At 40.7% G+C, this 19,574-nt stretch overlaps 1 protein-coding gene across 1 annotated transcript in view; it reads right to left on the bottom strand.

Annotated features, from left to right (window-relative positions):
- Positions 1-467: 467 nt before the first annotated feature.
- Positions 468-19,574, bottom strand: part of DCUN1D1 (defective in cullin neddylation 1 domain containing 1) — a 39,587-nt gene continuing 20,480 nt past the window's right edge. The window contains exons 5-7 of the mRNA XM_062211331.1: positions 6,174-6,256; positions 5,847-5,943; positions 468-3,260 (exon numbers count right to left, since the gene is read on the bottom strand). Of these exons, the coding sequence (XP_062067315.1) occupies positions 3,181-3,260; positions 5,847-5,943; positions 6,174-6,256 (260 nt within the window). The 3' untranslated portion in view covers positions 468-3,180. The remainder of the gene's footprint in view (positions 3,261-5,846; positions 5,944-6,173; positions 6,257-19,574) is intronic.

Raw genomic sequence — 19,574 nt, 5'->3', positions numbered from 1 at the left:
AAGCAAAGTGCACATTAAACTAACTACAACTACCCCAACTTCTTGACTGATTATCAGGAAAAAAAATAAATAAATAAATACACACTTCATTCACTTGCATCTTTCTGAGGGGGGAAAATTAGCATACTTGCTTAAGTTAGAGCTCTCCAGTAAGGGTATTATGTAAAAGACTTCCCATACTATTCTGTTGAGTAAATTTAATTTCTCTCATCAAAATTCTTTAAGTCAAATGAAGGACACAAACTTACAATGCTATATTACATGACCACAGTACTGTTAATTAAATAAAGCAGCGCAAGCATAGTTGTAAACATTTTCAATGTAGTAAACAAGACTTGGCATGTCTTTTCTTCCCAAAACTTGCCATTACAATGTGTGAATAATTATTCTCCCTAAGAAAGCTTTCAGGTAATTGTAGTCTTTAAAAAACTGTACACTGAAATAATATGTGAAAAGATCTAGTCATGGCAATTTCACTGCAGCTTTTATTGCCTCTGTTGGTAAGAAGACAGGGATCGTAAGAAACACAATTGAATTTACAGAGATATGCGGATGATAGTCACTAACCTTGATCTCAAGTATTTTTATATGTGGGCACTTCTAATTTTACACATTTTACTATTTAAAAAGCATTACATTTTAAAATGTGTACCTGTTCTGACATTTGGCAAAAAGGAAATTGTACCTGTGATTCAGTTTAAAACAAAGAATCAGCATGGGGAGTTTACCAGAATGAACACGGAAACACTCATGAGTTAAAGCAATTCAAAATTTGCTGTGTGTGTGTGTGTGTGTTCTTACTCTCACACTCTCTCAGACACATGCACACACATGGCCACACGTGTTAGCAGTTTTTAGTACAAAATATTCCCTGTAACCAGACATTTATGCTCATAATAATCACAGCACATTAAACCAGTCTTCTCTTTCCAGCCCTGGTAACAGTTTAATTCTAAGATGCCATCATAGTGAACAACCTTATCTTTTATGCTACATAATTATATTCAAAGCTTTATGTATTTTCGTTTATAATTACACAGTAATTATAAATGTTTAGTACCAAACTGATGACAAGCACTATTTTGTTGAAAAGGTCTTGCATTTCAATGGAAAAATCTGTAAAACCCAAGGCACTGGGCCATGAACCAATAAAGAGTTCTATGAAAAACAATTTATATAAAAAAAAAAAGTTAATGGAATCGCATTTCAAAATATAGCATACTTGAATTCATCTGAAAACAATTCCATAACTCAAATCTTCGACAGGACACAAAATAGCACACACACACATACATATATATATATATCTTTTTAAAATTTTTCATAATTGAAGTTCCTCTTTATATTTACAAAACTGAAATCAGGAAATACTGAAAGCAGCAGGATTCTTCTTTTTTCTTTTAATAACCAATTCCAGTTACCTGAATAAAGATTTTCAAATGTTTCTTTTGGTAGAACTGCATTCTTGAATTAAAGTTATGACTGCAATATTAACATAATTATCCACGGGGTAAGCTTTCTAGTCAATTTCAAAATCATGTAAATAAAAAGCAGTTTCAATGTCACTGTTTCTTAAAATCATTTCCACATCTGTATAACACGTGACTGCTGTTGTGAAGTACACACCTTCGTTCCACACCGACGCTAGACGTAGAGAGCGCCTGGGTAAACCAAGCAAAGCCGATTCCTATCTCCAGACCCTAGCCATCCAGCATCAGAAGTATCATCTCTTCCACCTGCCTTGCGGAAATGTCCAAGAAAGCAATGAACCCTTCCTAAGGCGGCAGTGAGTGAACAGAGATACGAGCATTCTTAGCAGGAAAGCAGTTCATGGGTCTTGTAATGAAAAAAAAAACACACACAAGATAGCATTCTGCTTTGATGTGAAAATGGAGCTATCTGAGCAAAACAAAAACAGTAAAGAGATTAAATAACTTATGAAAATAGAAGCCAGATTGGTATTTTGCATCAAGTATGTGCTTGTTTAAAAATTTGCTCCTGAAGTACATATTTGGCAACCACAGTGATTAGCAATTAAAGCAATTTCAACAAAATAAGAAGTCATCAAAAATGGACTATCTGTCTGAAAGAGTAGTACCTATATTATATAAAGATTGAACTTCATGGCTCATCACAACCATTTTCAAAATTTAATTCCTACTATCTTCTTATAAATTAAGAGAATTTCATTTGTGTTCCATAGTGCGATGACTGGAAAAGAAAAAAAACCAAAAAATTAAAAAAAAAAAAAAAGCCCTCATGCCTAAATTTGGAATATTGTATTGTGTAGCAATCCAAAACATTCAAAACAAATTAAATAGTTTAACTTATTTGACAGGCATATAAGCATTTCCAAAGCATAATGAAATCCCATTACGTGGTGCATAATGTAGACAGGAGTGGACCTCACATTATGCAGGCATTGTCCGGAGAAAAGCTCCCTGTAGGACAGCGATATATAAACATCGGTAAGGTAAGTGCACACTAGTTCTGTGGAACCATTTTGAAATCAAGTCTGAAACACAATACATTTTTCAGGTAGGCACCAAGTTATCCAAAAAAAAAAAAAAAAAAAAAATTTCACGTTGGTTATTTTGACATTTTTCACCAGATACTCTACTCACATCAACAATACATGTGATTTGCCAGGAAAAAAAAAATCCCCCCAAACCAAAACACCATTCCAGATCTGGTACACTTAAATATACCACTCTCATTGGAAGTGCTATCAGCATAGTCTTTGCAACTAGCCCAAAGCATATATTTAAGAAGTTTTTATAAATTGTTTGTGATGTTCATATGTTTAATTTTTATGCCAAACTGTTTTCTGACGAAGACAGCATTGTGCTTTATGCAAGAATGGAAACCTCAAAATAATCACCATAAAGCTTCTAAGACTTATGGGAGAATGAACTAGGATGGTCCACAGATATAAGATGAACTCCACAATGTTGGAATTATAAATGTTTAGAGCGGCCCAGACTAGAAGACAAGCCCAAACCACCATTAGAAGAATGAAATACGATATGGTCCAAGATGTATCCTTAAAGTTTGTCTCAACCCTCAGTTTGAATTGTGAGGATTGATCTTCAGTTCAGTCCAGCCAGCAGAAATTGACTGTGCAATTTTCCGTTGTATTTATTGTACAGACTATGTACATTCTAGAAGGTTCCTTTAGTGCTACACTGTTGTACTTTTTGTCCCAGCAATTTGAGGGCGTGCAAATTCCACAAAGTCATCAATAAGAACAGGCCAAGCTCCTGGAAAAAAGAAAAAATATGGAAGAAAGGGAAGAAATAAGGCTAACACTGAAGTAGAATCTTTTTTTTAAAAAATAGAAGAATTAAAGTATATAGCATTATCTATTCTCACAGATTAACTCTTTCAAACCTTAAGCATTTTTGAGTTAAAATATTCTTTGTATTCCTTCTAATCTATCATTCCAGCATTCGATTGTTCTTTAGCTAGTAAAAATAACTCTTCTAGCAATCAATAATATTATAGTTTTCTGAGGCCACTGGAGTCAGGCAGAGAGGCATCCAGCCAGAGCTGGCAGCCTAATAGATGGCCACAGTACGATAGCACGCTCTCTGTGCCGAAAGCACAATGGGGGAAACACGTGTTCAGGCATTCTGTACCGATCTTAGAAAGGAAATTCACAGCAAATATCAAATTCCATCCTATTTCATGATAATAAACTACTCAAAGTTTTAAAATTGCACATATAAATGCCTCTACACAATCATACGCCGATCTCCAAATCACGAAGTTCCTAGTTTGTATTAAAGCCTAAAAGCGCAATTATCAGTCATATGCAGGAGTAAACATGGCTCACTTTTTAGTGAAAACTTTAAATGACAATGAAAACCAAGAGAAAAAGTAACATCCTTAATTACTGTGAACAGTTACAGGACACTTTTTTTTTTAGATTTATTTTATTTGAAAGGCAGAGTGGTAGCTTTACCCGCTACACAACAGCACTGGCCCCTACAGGACACGTTTAGCAGTGCCAAGGTCACAGGAGATTTTTTTTCAAAAAATACACTTGTCTAATCAACAGTCTCAGGAAATCCATTCTGTGGAGAAGCGTCAGACCTAGTGGTTAAGACGCCAGCTGCTGGCATTCAGTGTCGGCAACCTACTCAGTTGCGGCCTCCTGCTACCACGGATCGTGGGAGGTGGCAGGTGATGCTAGCAGTTGGGCCCCTGCCATGCTTGTGGGAGACCTGGACTGATTTCCCAGCTCCAGGCTTTGGCCTGTGAAAGTCTGGTTTTTGCAGGCATTTAGGAATGAAGCAGCACACGAGAGCTCATTTGCTCTGTCTCTCAAATAAACAAAATTCAAAAGTACATAACAGCAGTTCTCAAGGAAGACTAGGTAAGTATGAATGAAACAGTCAGGGTCACTGCCATTTCTAGAAAAGCAAAAGTGCATGTCCCTGCTAGGAGATGGCAGCATCACCTTTATTATACACAGGAGGAAATGGCAGAAGTATCCAATCAACGATTATCTACTGAATGCTAATACTATATTAGGCAGCTAAAGTACACCTCAAATTAGACAGTCTAACGTGAAGAAGTTTATAATCAAGCTTATACCCAAGAATAACACAATAAAAATACATATAAATATGTATAAAAGTATATGAAGAAGACAATAGGTTTCTAAAATAAACTTTATTTATTTGAAAAGACAGAGTTACAGAGAGAGGTGGAAACAGAGAGAGAGGTCTTCCATCCACTGGTTTACTCCCCAGATGGCCTGCATCGGCCAGAGTTGTGCCGATCTGAAGCCAGGAGCCAGGATCTTCCTCCGGGTCTCTCATGTAGGGCCCAAGGACTTGGGGTCACCCTTCACTGCTATCCCAGGCCATAGCAGAGAGCTGGATCAGAAGAGGAGCAGTTGGGACTAGAACCGGTGCTCATATGGGATGTTGGCGCGTCAGGCCAAGGCTTTTAACCTGCTGTGCCACAGCGCTGGCCTTAAAATAAACTTTAGATCTATAACACAGATGAAAATTACTTATGCCGTGGGGCTGGTGTTGTGACATAGCGGGTTAAGCCGTCACTTGCAATGTTGACAATCCCATTTGGGCACAGGTTTGAGTCCTGGCTGCTCCATTTCTGATCCAGCTCCTTGCTAATGGCCTGGGAAAGCAAAAGATAGCCAAGGTGGTTGGCCCCCGCATCCACATGGGGAGACCCAGATATCTGAAGCTCCTGGTTCCTGGTTTCCATATTGCCCAGCCCCAGCCATTGTGGCCATGTGGGATAAGAACCAGCTGATGGGAGATCCCTCTATCTCTCCCTCACTCTCTGTAGCTCTTTCAAATAAATAAACAAAAATCTTTTAAAAAAAGAAAGAGGGGCTGGTGCTGTGGTGTAGCTCTACTTCCGATCCAGCTCCCTGCTAATGGTCTAGGAAAAGCAGCAGCAGATGACCCAAGTGCTTGGGCCCCTGCACCCATGTGGGGACCTGGATGAAGCTCCTAGCTCCAGCCCTGACTGTTGCCATCATTTGAGGAGTGAACCAGTGGATGGAAGATTTCTCCCTCTCCGCCTCTGCCTCTCCCTCTTTGTAACTCTGCAGCAACACATTTAGCACTCATAGTATATTAGTGGTTTTTTTTTCCAAAAAAAGAAAAAAAATGGAAATTACTTATGCTTTTCTGGAAGATATGAAAACTGGCTGGAATTTTAAAAATACAAGAATGGAATAGACACAAGAATGTCAGAAGACAGAAATCCAACTCTAAGAAGAAAAGAAGTGGGTAAGAAGTTCAGGGAAAAAATAATAAAAAAAGAGGCTATTTAAAGAAAACTAGTAAGGCAAAAATTTTCATTACCTTCTTCATCATAATTAGACATGTCATCTGCGATCATTGTACTGAAGTCTAAAAGAAGATTCCAAGTATCTTTTGGTATCGATCGTTTATGATGCTCCTATGAAAAAAATATTAAAATCACTAAAAAGAGCTGGAAGAAAATTGTCCAGACAATGCTAAATACAAGAATGCGAAACAATTGTACAATGAAATTGTGATAATCAAATTCCTCATTCTATGTCCATTACATGCTGAGGTGAATTAGTCATGCTTTAAAATATGTTGATTAATCTTTAACCACTGTAGAATTTTAGAGAAAACATGCAACTGTAGAAAATGTGAACTTACCAACAAAAATTTATTCCATAAGTCTAAGAATTTAAATCTTCCATTAAGCACTAAGTTCCAGTAGGCAATGGCCATTTCTAGATCTGTAATATTAAAAATATGTTAAGTATTTCAATGCTACAAACATTTGTCCCTGTAAAAGAGAAAGTAAGATGGAAGAAATCCTTTTGAAAGAACAACATTAAGTTTCCTGAATACTTACTGTATTAAAAATTCCCTACGTTATGTCCAGCCTCCTCATCAATGACCAGTCTCTTCAGAGTAAAAATAATAACAGCACTTATCTCTCCAGGGTGTTTCAAAGTTTAAATCAGGTAATACCATCAAGCAGACCTGACTACTCATAAGTATCAAATGTTAATGTACATCAGAGTTTCTCAGCCTCAACACTTTTGACATTTTGGATCAGACAATTCTTTGTTGTTGGGAGCTATCATTCTAGGAATTTTTTTTTAAAGATTTGAAAGGCAGAGTTACAGAAAGAAAAGACACACAGAGAGAGGGAGGGAGAGAGTGAGAGATCTTCCAACACTGGTTCACTCCCCCAATGGCCTTCACATCCAGGACCAGCCAGGCCAAAGCCAAAATCCTGGAACTTCTTCCAGGACTCCTTGTGAGTGCAGGGGCCAAAAGACTTGGGCTATCTTCTGGGGCTTTCCCAGGTGTGCTAGTAGGGAGCTGGATAGGAAGTGGAGCAGCCAGGCCTTGAACAGTCACACTTATAGGATGCCGGTAGCACAAGCAGAGGCTTAACATGCTACACCACAATGTCAGCCTTGTTTTCTAGGAAATGTAGAGGCATATTTGGCCTCTACCCATTAAATGCCAGTAGCCACTTCACTCTTCCCCAGTGGTGACAAACAAAAATGTCTCCAGATATTGCTCCCACTTGAGAATCCTGATGTACACCTACAGGCCAGAATGCAAAGGACTCTACTCACAATCCTAACGAAGCTTATGTTTCAAGGTATTGGCTGACTGATCCTGACCACAAGAAAACCATGAAGAATATTATTTTAAAAAATTAAAGTAAGATTTTTGTAAAAGATTTATTTTATTTATTTGAAAGACACAGTGACAGAAAGAGAAGAAGAGGCAGAGAGAAATATATCCTCCATCCACTGGTTCACTCCCCAAATGGCTGTGACAGTCGGGGTAGGCCAGGCTGAAATCAGGAGCGAAAAACTCCTCCCACAGATGGATGGGAGGGTGGCAGGGGTCCAAGCACTTGAGCCACCTTCTGCTGCCTCCCCAGGTGCATTGGCAGGGAGCTGGATCAAATGCAGAGCAGTCAGGACTGGAACTGGAACTCCGATATGGGATGCCAGTGTTGCAAGTGGCAGCTTAACCTGCTGCACCACAATGCCGGCCCATAAGGTATTATTTTTAAAGTTTGTCAGGATGGACATTTAGCCTAGTAGTTAAGATGCTAATGCGGAGGCCTACATCCTATAGCAGAGTGTCTGAGTTTGTACCTTGTTCCACTCCTGACTCAGCTTCCTAAAGACCCTGGGAGATCGTAGTGATGGCTCAAATGACTGGCTTCCTGCCACCCACATAAGGGCTAGACTGAGTCCCCAGGCTCTTGTGGGCATCTGGGTAGTAAACCAGCAGATGGGGCAGTCTTTCTATCTGTATCTATCTCTGCCTGTCTGCCTCTCAAATAAAAATGAAGTTTACCAAAGACAACATAAATGGCCTTTGAACTGGGCATGGAGCTGAGAAGGATGAAGCAGCAGCACTGCCACCTGACAAAGACCGCACCCTTCATGTGACAGAGAAGAACCAGGATCTCCTTCAAGGAATCCAAGTAGCTAAGAGGGTATCTAGCTTGCACAAGTGAACTGATCTCTCCAGGACAAAGAAAATGACACCCTAAGTAACTTAAAAATCCTTTTAGGTTTGATCTCAAAACCACATTTGATGCCGGCACTGTGGCGTAGCGGGTTAAGACACCACCTGCAGTGCCGGTATCCCATATGGGTGCTTCACTTCTGATCCAGCTCTCTGCTATGGCCTGGGAAAGGAGTGGAAGATGGCCCAAGTCCTTGGGCCCCTGCACCCGCGTGGGAGACCCGGAAGAAGCTCCTGGATCCTGGCTTCGAATTGGCGCAGCTCCAGCTGTTGCAGCCATCTGGGGAGTGAACCAGCAGATGGAAGACCTCTCTCTCTGTCTCTACCTCTCTCTGTAACTCTTTCAAATAAATAAATAAATCTTTAAAAAAAATACTATGTTTAATAAACCAAGGAGCATAAGAAAGTCAGAAAGACAGAGATGAGCAAGTATTATCCCAATTTTTAAAACACAGTAAAAAGGAGTATATTTAATGCTGATTAACTGACAAAACCAAACATCCAGCCACTAGAAACATGCAAGGGTATTAATAAATCATTAAGAATGAATCTCACTTTCTTTTATGAGAATTCTTAGAATGACAGAAGAAAGGTTTAATACCTCTCTCACGACACAGAAATCTTTCTATCACATAAAGAGAACCTGAAACCACGATGGTGAAAAGTTAACTGATTAAACAATCATTTCCTTTAGCATCAATGAAGCATCAAAGAAGAAGCTGGAGGAAAATCTCTCCAAGAATATGGCTATACTATCAATTCCATCCTATCCAACAACCTCATCAATGACGTCAGCAAAACTATGCAAATGCGTGGCTATATCTAAAGAAAACACAAATGTAAGGAAGGGCCAATACAATAGATTATTAACATGATACAGTGCCTAACCATAGTTGTCTTCTGATGGGCACTATCCTCATAGGAACTCTAAATAAGAAGGCAGTGCAACAACTTTTATCAAAATTCAATTAAAATTGTGAAGCCAGTTAATCTTGTTTTTTTAACTTTTATTTAATGAATATAAATTTCCAAAGTACAGCTTATGGATTACAATGACTTTTCCCCCCCCCCATAACTTCCCTCCCACCCACAACCCTCCCCTCTCCCACTCCCTCTCCATTCACATCAAGATTCATTTTCAATTCTCTTTATATACAGAAGATCAGTTTAGCATATATTAAGTAAAACTTTCAACAGTTTGCATCCATACAGAAACACAAAGTGAAAAATACTGTTGGAGTACTAGTTATAGCATTAAATCACAATGTACAGCCACTGACAGAGATCCTACATGAGGAGTAAGTACACAGTGACTCTTGTTGTTGACTTAACAAATTGACACTCTTGCTTACGGCGTCAGTAATCACCCTAGGCTCTTGTCATGAGTTGCCAAGGCTAAAGCCAGTTAATCTTACCTATCATACTAAAGGTTACCCAAAAATGTAAACACCTCAGTTCCGTATCTTTTTGTGCCATCATTCCAATCCCCTTAACTCCATCATTCCAATCCCCATAACTATGATTTGTTTCCCCTGATTTTGTTCTCCATCTGTCCTCCCTTCCTAACCCTTCTGTGCTCTCGGAATGCCACTTGCACACGATGCAGCCCTCCTGAACTTTTTCCAGAGGATGCGCCCTCAACCCCTGATGTTGCCTTCCAGGCTAGCTCTACCCCTAGGCACTACGTCCAGCGCTGTTCTGTTCTCTCATCAGCTCACAATCACCTCCTACAGGAGCAGGGACACCTTGGAATGCTACCACTACCTCCAGGGCATTATTCCCTCCCTTCTTCCAGCTTGTCTGTCACTTTACCCTCCTCATCTCTGACATCTGACAAGCTCCTGTTCAAACCCGCCACGTTCCCTGATGTGTCTGGCACTTCTTCCAGTCGGTCTTGATCCCAAGTTCTGACATCATCCTGAAGGTCTTCAATGGCTGTGTAAGAAGTCATACAGCATTGTGACCTGTCAGCACTGATCCTGCCTCCTCTCTGGTCCAAACCAACCATATCTTAAACCTTAATCTCTGTATCATTCCCAAGTGTTTTGACTTTATTTTTTATTTATTTATTTATTTATTTTTGACAGGCAGAGTGGATAGTGAGAGAGAGAGACAGAGAGAAAGGTCTTCCTTTTTTTTTGGCCGCTGGTTCACCCTCCAATGGCCGCCGCGGCTGGTGTACCACGGCTGGCACACCGCGCTGATCCGATGGCAGGAGCCAAGTGCTTATCCTAGTCTCCCATGGGGTGCAGGGCCCAAGCACTTGGGCCATCCTCCACTGCACTCCCTGGCCACAGCAGAGAGCTGGCCTGGAAGAGGGACAACCGGGACAGAATCTGGTGCCCCGACCAGGACTAGAACCCGGTGTGCCGGCGCCGCAAGGCGGAGGATTAGCCTATTGAGCCGCAGCGCTGGCCAAGTGTTTTGACTTTAAAGCTTTAAAATCCAACATCTCACACTGACCCTTAATCACTGTGGCTCTTCCTCCTATTCCCACCATATCCACTTTTCTTTTTTTTTTTTTTTTTTTGACAGGCAGAGTGGACAGTGAGACAGAGAGAAAGGTCTTTTTTTTTTTTTTTTTTTTACCGTTGGTTCACCCTCCAATGGCCGCTGCGGCCGGCGCAACCGCTGATCCAAAGCCAGGAGGAGCCAGGTGCTTCTCCTGGTCTCCTATGTGGGTGCAGGGCCCAAGCACCTGGGCCATCCTCCACTGCACTCCCGGGCCACAGCAGAGAGCTGGACTGGAAGAGGGGCAACTGGGACTGAATCCGGCACCCTGACCGGGACTAGAACCCCGTGTGCCGGCGCTGCAGGTGGAGGATTATCCTATTGAGCCACGGTGCCGGCCCATATCCACTCTTAAACATCATCAAAATCTGAGTTCTTCCTTCTCTTTCCATGGTGCCTTATTCCAACCAAACCCTTCCTACAACCACATACAACTTTTCCTTTGCCTATCTTTTTTTAAAAATTATTTTTATTTTATTATTTATTATTTTTTTTGACAGGCAAAATTAGTGAGAGAGAGACAGAGAAAAGTCTTCCTTTTCGTTGGTTCACCCCCCAATGGCCACTATGGCCGGCGCGCTGCGCTGATCCGAAGCCAGGAGCTTCCTCTTGGTCTCCCATGTGGGTGCAGGACCCAAGCACTTGGGCCATCCTCCACTGCCTTCCTGGGCCACAGCAGAGAGCTGGACTGGAAGAGGAGCAACCAGGACAGAATCTGGCGCCCCAACCGGGACTAGAACCCAGGGTGCTGGCGGCCACAGGCAGAGGATAGCCAAGTGAGACGTGGCGCCGGCCACCTTTGCCTATCTTTCAGCTATGACTGCTCTGAAAAATCCTATCCCCAGATGAATACAATCTTTAATACTCTGAGAAAAATAACACTTCAACAATAATGGCACCAAGTAATATCATACAACTTTAGCAAAGTTCTTCAACATTTTGACTGTTAGAAATGGCACTTCTTCAATTTCTCCTGGGTGACTTTTCAATTTCCTTAACTCCCCCACTCCAATTCTATAAGCAGATAATCTTACTTCCTATCTCAAAGAAAAACACATAGGCCATAAGGGAGAAAATCTCCCATGTCACTGGACCTTAACCTTTCCAAGTATAGAGAATACATATTCCCACACCAGAGAGAAACACACCGAAGACATTCAAAAACTGCTGACTTAACAAATTTCCTATTATTTCATATATGAACATACTTACCTTCAAATCCATCACCATCATCTCCTTTAAACTCAGTGGAAAAGGTGTCTCTTCTTTCTTCCACTTAAGGATGAGCCACTTACTCCCCTACTCTAGATCCAATATCATCCACACGCTTGACGGATTCTTGTCCAGCCTTCCTCTCTCTCTACATCTCAACTTTGTCCTATTCTCTGGTGTTTTGCACTCCACAAAAAAAAAAAAAAAAAAAAAAAAAAAAAAAAAAAAAAAAAAAAAAAAATGCCCAAGTTATCATCTACCTTTAAAAAATCCTTCTTGGTGGGGCCGGCGCTGTGGCACAGTGGGTTAAAGCCCTGGCCTGAAGCGCTGGCATCCCATATAGGCACCAGTTCTAGTCCCAGCTGCTCCTCTTCCGATCCAGCTCTCTGCTGTGGCCTGGAAAAGCAGTGAAAGATGGCCCAAGTCCTTGGGCCACTGCACCCATGTGGGAGACCCAGAAGAAGCTCCTGGCTCCTGGCTTCAGATTGGCTCGGCTCAGCTCCGGCTATTGTGACCATCTGGGGAGTGAACCAGCAGATGGAAGACCTCTCTCTCTCTGTCTCTACCTCTCTCTGTAACTCTGTCTTTCAAATAAATAAAATAAACCTTTAAAAAAAAATCCTTCTTGGATCTCTTATTTCCTTTACTAGTTACCTTCTCTCTCCTTCATTTTGTAGATGATCTTGGAATAGTACACAGAGTCCTCTAATTTTATGTACAATTTGTTCCTGAAAACATGTCTGAAAGTCTCATTTAAATCCTGTTTTAAGAAAACTAAAAATATGACATTAATTCCTAATTATACCTCCTTTTTCGTCTTTGCAGTTTTAAACCTCTAGACCCAATATTACTTCCAGGCTGTTTATTTCTGTTCTTTACTAACTCGGCGTACAGCTGCCTGACTTAAGTTTAGTAAACTTAAGTTCAGCTAGGACTCGAACCAGAGCCCATATGGGATGCCGGCACTGCAGGCGGTGGATTTACCTGCTACACTACAGTGCCAGCCAACCCTTAGTTATTAATGACAACCAAAAAACAATCCTATAGATTTCCTAACGTTTCCTAAAGGCATTGATAATTCCTGGAGAAGACATTTTCTCTTCCTCATTACACATATGCAGTGCAAGCTGTCTCATTTTACCTTCCAAGTACTTTATCTCTTCACTGTCCCCACTAGCATGCCTGTGTTAGGGTACTCTTTCTACCTAAATCATTACAACAATTCTGTAACTTCTAGTCCTGCTCCCACTTCCCTTAAAGAACCACAGTGTGGGGCCGGCGCTACGGCATGGCAGATAAAGCCACCTGTAGCACCAGCATCTCATATGGGCACTGGTTCAAGTCCTAGCTGTTCCACTTTCAATCCAGCTCCCTGCTAATGCACCTGGGAAAGCAGCAGAAGACTGCCCAACTATATGAGCCCCGGGATCCAAGTGGGGGACAGGGAAGAAGCTCCTGGCTCCTGGCTTCAGATTGGCCCAGCTCCAGCTATTGTGGTCATTTGGGGAGTGATCCAGCAGATGGAAGATTTTTTTTCTAACTCTTTCAAATAAATAAATATTATTTAAAAAAGGACCACAATGCTTTGAGACATTAATTTTCAGGCATGAATCCGGTGTCATACTCATGTCAAAATCTTTCAATAATGGGGCTGGCGTTGTGACACAGCAGGTAAAGCCCTTGCCTGTGCAGGTGCTAGTTCCTGTCTCAGCTGCTCCACTTTCCATCTAGCTCCCTGATAACGGCCTGGGAAAAGCAGTGGAGATGGCCCATGTGTTTGGGTCCCTGTACCCACATGGGAAACCCAGATGAACTTCCTGGCTCCTTGGCTTTTGCTGGGCCCAGCCGTGGCCATTGCGGCCATCTGGGGAGTGACCCATCAGAAGGAAGGTCTTTCTCCCTCTCTCTCCATCTCTCCCCCTCTGTCTATAACTCTTTCAAATAAATAAACAAATCTTTCTTAAAAACTCTTCAATAATTTCCTACTACCTTCATATAAAATCTACACTCCTAGTCAAACAGGCTTACTTGCAGTTACTCAAAGGTGTGATGTTCTCTTACCTCTAAGGAACTAAACTAGGAACTAAACTAACCCCTCCACCTGCCATGTTTTGTTTTTTTTTTTTTTTTTTTTCCGCCCTTTTGGCTTTGAAAATAAGCATTCTTTAAGACTCAGAAATTATAACATATTTGAATACATTGCAAACTCTCCTAGACAAACTTAAGATGCTTCTGACTCCATACTCAGAAGAGTAAGCAGTCAATCAATATTTTAAGTTATAATTAAGAGCTTAAAACACATAAGATTAAAGTATATAAGGTTAAAATGTCAATTGCCACAGATATAAGAAAAACCATGCTTTAAACAGAAATACTGGACTGACAATATTCTAAGTTAAATTACCTCTTAGTTTAGAGTCTGAATTTTTTTTAAAGATTTATTTTTTATTTATTTGAAGGGCAAAATTACAGAGAGAAGAGGAGAGACAGAAAGAGAAAGAGAGAGAGAGAAGGAGAGTTCTTCCATTCACTGGTTCACTCTCTAAATGGCTGTGATGGCAGGAGCTGGGCCAATCGGAAGCCAGGAGCTTCTTCTAGGTCTCCTATGTGGGTTCAGGGGCTCAAGCACTTGGGTCATCTTCCTCTCCTTTCCCAGGCACATTGGCAGGGAGCTGGATTGGAAGTGCAGAAGCCAGGACTCCAACTGGCACACATACGGGATGCCAGTACTGCAGGCAGAGGCTTACCTCTATGCAATGGCACCAGCCATAGAAATTGCATTTTAATCTCTTAAACCTCACCTCTACTACTAGTTACACAACCTTGGGCATCTGAGTGACTTCTGTGACTCAGTTTACAATGAAGATAACAGGACCTACTCTCAGTGAATTGTTGCAAGGAATAAATGAGCTAATATACATGAAGAGCTGAAACTAGTGTCTGGTAAACAACATGAGCGCTTACTATTATTATTTATTTCTAATATCTTCAAAAATTTCTATAGATTCTGAAGCAGTGTTGAAAAAGAACATACTCAGGGGCCAGCTCTGTGGCACAGTAGGCTAAAAGCCTCTGCCTGAGGCACCAGCATCCCATATGAGTGCCAGTTCAAGTCTTGACTGCTCCACTTCTTTTTTTTTTTTTTTTTAAGCTTTTATTTAGTGCAAAAGATGCACAGGAGAATGAGAGCTTTATCTAAGAGAGAGAGGTAAATCTGGGTTCATACCAAGTACCAGGAACCAGCCAAGTGGAAGAGCATCTAGGCCAGGAAGCCTAGGGTGTGTAGCCCGAAGGCCACGTGCCCTGAGGCGCCGGGCTACAGCCAGCCCCATCCTGGCAAGAGGCCAGGGCGAGGTAGGGAGAAAGAATGCTGCTCCACTTCTGATCCAGCTCTCCGCTATGGTCTGGGAAAGCAGTGGAAGATGGTGCAAGTGCTTGGGCCTCTGCACCTGTGTGGGAGACCCGGAAGAAGCTCCTGGCTCCTTGATTCAGATTGGCCCAGCTTGAGCCGTTGCAGCCATTTGGGGAGTGAATAAAAGGATGGAAGACTTTTCTCTCTGTCTCTCCCTCTATCTATAACTCTACCTCTCAAAAACATAAATAAAGTCTTATTATAAAAAAAGAACATATTCAGTGATAACAAAAGAGCAATTACAATAAATGGAAAGAAAATGCAGAGAAAGAGAAACAAGTCCTAAATGCCTACGATCAAGATACTTGTAGAATGAATCTTATGTAAACCTTTATAGTGAAATTGAAAACACAAAGATGATCCCATGTCATTCTTTCAAGGAAATGCAATAGGAAGAATGTGAGATTTCACAAAAGATAATCAGCGCAGAACGAACATAGACATGAACTGAGAGTAGACCTAAACACATCCCCTGAGGAGAGGAGATGCTGCCAATCCACCAGGAAGGATGGAATGGGGATCACCAATGCTATCCACATGGTCTTGCTCAGCACAACACAATCTAACACAGAATGTGGAATTTTAAGATCTGAGTTCTAGCTCCAGTTCCAGCAAACTCTAAACAGCCTCTCTTGCTATGAATGTCTTCATTTACATGATGGAGATGCAAATACAGTATTTACTTAGCTCAAGGAGTATTATGAAAACCAAATGAGATCATACATATGAAAATGCTCTTTAAAACACTGTAAAATTACTTCTAAATATTAGAAATAATATGTGAAAATTCTTGAAATCTACTGAAGAGTCTACCTGAACCAGAGTTCACAAGAACGTGACCTACGGACTGCAGTCTGATAAGAATTCAGTGTGGCGGGACTGGTGTTATGGTTAAGCTACTGCCTGTGATGCCAACATCCCATATGAGCACCAGCTCAAGTCCCCACTGCTCTATTTCTGATCCTACTCCCTGCTAATATGCCGGGGGGTGGGGGGGCGGCGGTGGTGGCGGGGAGCAGCAAAAGATGGCCCTAGTGTTTGTGTACCTGCTACCTACATGGAAGACCAGGATAAAGTTCCAGGCTCCTTTTGGCCTGGCCTAGCCCCAGCCACTGTGGTCATTTGAGAACCAGAGGATGGAAGACCTCTCTTTCTCTCTCCCTCTCTCCCACCCTGTCCCTTTCCCTCCCCCACTCCCTCTGTAACTTCACCTTTCAAATAAATTTTTTAAATCTTTTAAAAGTTCAGTATGGTCATTAAAATGACATGGTTGCTAAGGAACTAATATAATCTTTGGCCAAATTAATACAATGAAGAGTCTCACAAAAAGTAACAGACCCACAGTGTTCTATATTAAATATCCTCCTTTTGGAATATTATGTCCAGTTTTAAGAGCTCTATTTTGAGGGAATAGAGAGAGGGAAAATATGTCTAAGCAAACAGTAACAGTATTTCCTCAAATGAAGAACAGTTAAAACAACTGGAATGTTAGCCTGGGAAAAAGGACAAGAGGTGATCACGATTTTTAAAGGGTTAAATTTTCTTTGTTGTACTGGAGGACAACAGCAATGTACAAATTATAAAAACATTAGCTTAATAAGAACTGTTTAATGACAACAAGAATATTCTGTGACACGAATGAACAGTTTCCAAAAATGTGTTCCAGTCCCTGCACACTCTAAAGCAGAAATGGAATCAACACCCGGTAGGGAGGCTACTCTGGGTAGGCTAGACTTCATGGAGAACTTACAAAACCCCTTTCAAATTTAAGATCCAGGTGACTACCAGAAATGGCAGGGGAGGGACTCAGCACTGCGGCACAGCAGGTTAACACACGGCCTTTGATGCCAGCTTCCTATATTGGAGCACCGGTTCCAGTCCCAGCCACTCCACTTCTGATCCAGTTCCCTGAAAAAAGTAGTGGGGAATGGCCCAAGTGCTTGGGTCCCTGACGCTCCCACAGATTCCTGAGCTCCTGGCTTCAGCCTGGCCCAGTCCTGACTGTTGCAGCCATTGGCGAGTGAACACTTTTTCATCTTTTATGCAGTGGATGGAAGATCTCTCTATGTGATTATGTTTGTGTAAGGGCCCTATGAACACTCAGAAAGGTTGTCAAAAGAACTGTTCTCTTTTTAACTAGTCATTGCATTTCTTGATGCCTAGCACCAATACAAAAATAAAGAGAAAACTAAGATTTGTCTTTCTTTACATTTTTTCCTTAACACTTTAAAGTCCATATTCCACTATTAGAGTTTATACTTCGTACTTTCTGTGGCTGGTGTATCATTGTGATTATTACCATCTTAGCCTCTTCTAAATGTACAGTTCAACAATGTTAGGTACAGTCAGATAACTGTGCAACCAATCTCAAGAATTCTCTTCAACTTACAAAACAGAACTCTTACAGCCATTACACAATACATTTTTCTTAAGCACAAGACTTACCAGATAATATACATAAATAATTCTTAAACATGCTTTTGCATGATTTTTCTCCAAATTTGCTCTATAATCTGAAATTCCAATTTACCATATTACTATATCCACTAGCTATAATATTTTTTTATTTTCACCACATAAAAGCTAAGGTTCAATATCGAAACCATACATTTGCCCAAAAATAGCATTTATTTGGTGCTCCAGTAAATGGTATGGACATAGCTAAGAAACAAGTTAAGTTTTAAGTTTCTTTAACATTTGACACTCATAACACGTATTTAATCTTATGAAAATATTGTGCTACATTTACAAATACCACAAAATAACTCTTACAATGTAAATTCAAAGACTTTAACAGATTTTTATTTGTGAGAAGGAAAGAGGAAACTAGAATAATAACACAGTTAACTGTGGGCACAGATAGAGAAACTATCCTTCGGTAACCTAGGTAATTTTGCCTGCAAAATTATGAGTTTTCCTTTAAAAATAAAATCTAACCTATATTAAATAATCAGCTGGAAAAGAGGCTTCATTTAGACTGTGGCTTCACAGGTATTTTGTAAATCTTTAATTAATTCAGTCATGTTTAGTCACTCTACAGGCAAATTCTCCATTACAAATTTACATTTGTCCCTTCCTCTCTAGCTTTCAATCATTTCCACAGGCTAAACCTTATTCATGTAATTGCTTCTCAGTGGCTTTTCCCTCCTGTAATCTAAAATATACAAAAGGATTAGTACAAGAGGTCACGTTAGATTCCCCAACTAGCACAGCTTCAAAAACAAAAACAAAAGCTGACTTCTATTATTGGACAAAAGTTATTTAACCTTCCTGTTTCCTCATCTACAAATTAAGAATAAAAAATGGCTAACACTTTATTATTGCATACCTAGCACACAGCAGGTGGTAAATTATTGAATCAGAGAATGAACAGCTCATAAAACTGTTCAACATTAAGTGAGGCAGTGTATGTAAAGTGCTTTAGCACATCGCCAGATACACAGAAAGCCCACATGATACTTAAGTTACTGCCTTCATCAGCACCTTCTGTGGGTACCCACTTCCTACAAGTTCAAACATTTCTTTCCCATTTTCAAAAAGATGCCTACTAGGGCCAGCACTGTGGTGCAGTGGGTTAACACCCTGGCCTGAAGCACTGGCATCCCATATGGGCGCCGGTTTGAGACCTGGCTGCTCCACTTCCAATCCAGCTCTCTGCTATGGCCTAGGAAAGCAGTAGAAGATGGCCCAGGTCCTTGGGCCCCTGCATCCACATGGGAGACCTGGAAGAAGCTCCTGACTTCTGTCTTCGGATCGGCACAGCTCTGGCCAATGCAGCCATCTGGGGAGTGAACGATCGGACGGAAGACTCCCCCCGCCCCCGCCTTTCCTTTCTCTGTGTAACTCTGACTTTCAAATAAATTAATAAATCTTTTTAAAAAAATAAAGAGATGCCTATGGTCATTTGGCCTTATTGCATCTTACTAATTTAATGTCTCAACATCTCTCTTCTACAAAGAAGCCATGCTTGTTTCTGAGGCTAGCTTAGCTCTTCATTCACAACTGTCCTCTTACTGCAGTACCTTCCATGTTCCCTGGCCCAGCAAACACCAAGTCCTTTAGTTTATATCCCATCTTGGCCAAAAAGCATTTCCCAATCACTCCTGCTTTTACTCATTTCTGTCTATTACTTTGTATCACCTAATATTATCTAATCTTTTTAGGGAGTTTTATAAATTATACTGTGTTTTTTACTTCTATACCCCCTTGCTGTCCTAAAAGCAAAAATGTGTATATTATATTTAGTACAAAGGGACTCATCTGAACTGTTAAGAGATTATTTCTGGATAATTAGATTGTGAATAATTTTTTCATGTTTTTTTAAAAAATTGATGTATATTTTCATCAAATTATTCTTTTTTAAATCAAATTATTATTTTAGTATATTATAAATTCTTTTGGATTTTCTAGAG

Source organism: Lepus europaeus, chromosome 2 (assembly GCF_033115175.1).
Source record: "Lepus europaeus isolate LE1 chromosome 2, mLepTim1.pri, whole genome shotgun sequence".
Taxonomy (NCBI): Eukaryota; Metazoa; Chordata; class Mammalia; order Lagomorpha; family Leporidae; genus Lepus; species Lepus europaeus.
The sequence above is the reverse complement of the archived record's forward strand: the minus strand, read 5'-3'. Positions and strand labels throughout refer to the sequence as shown.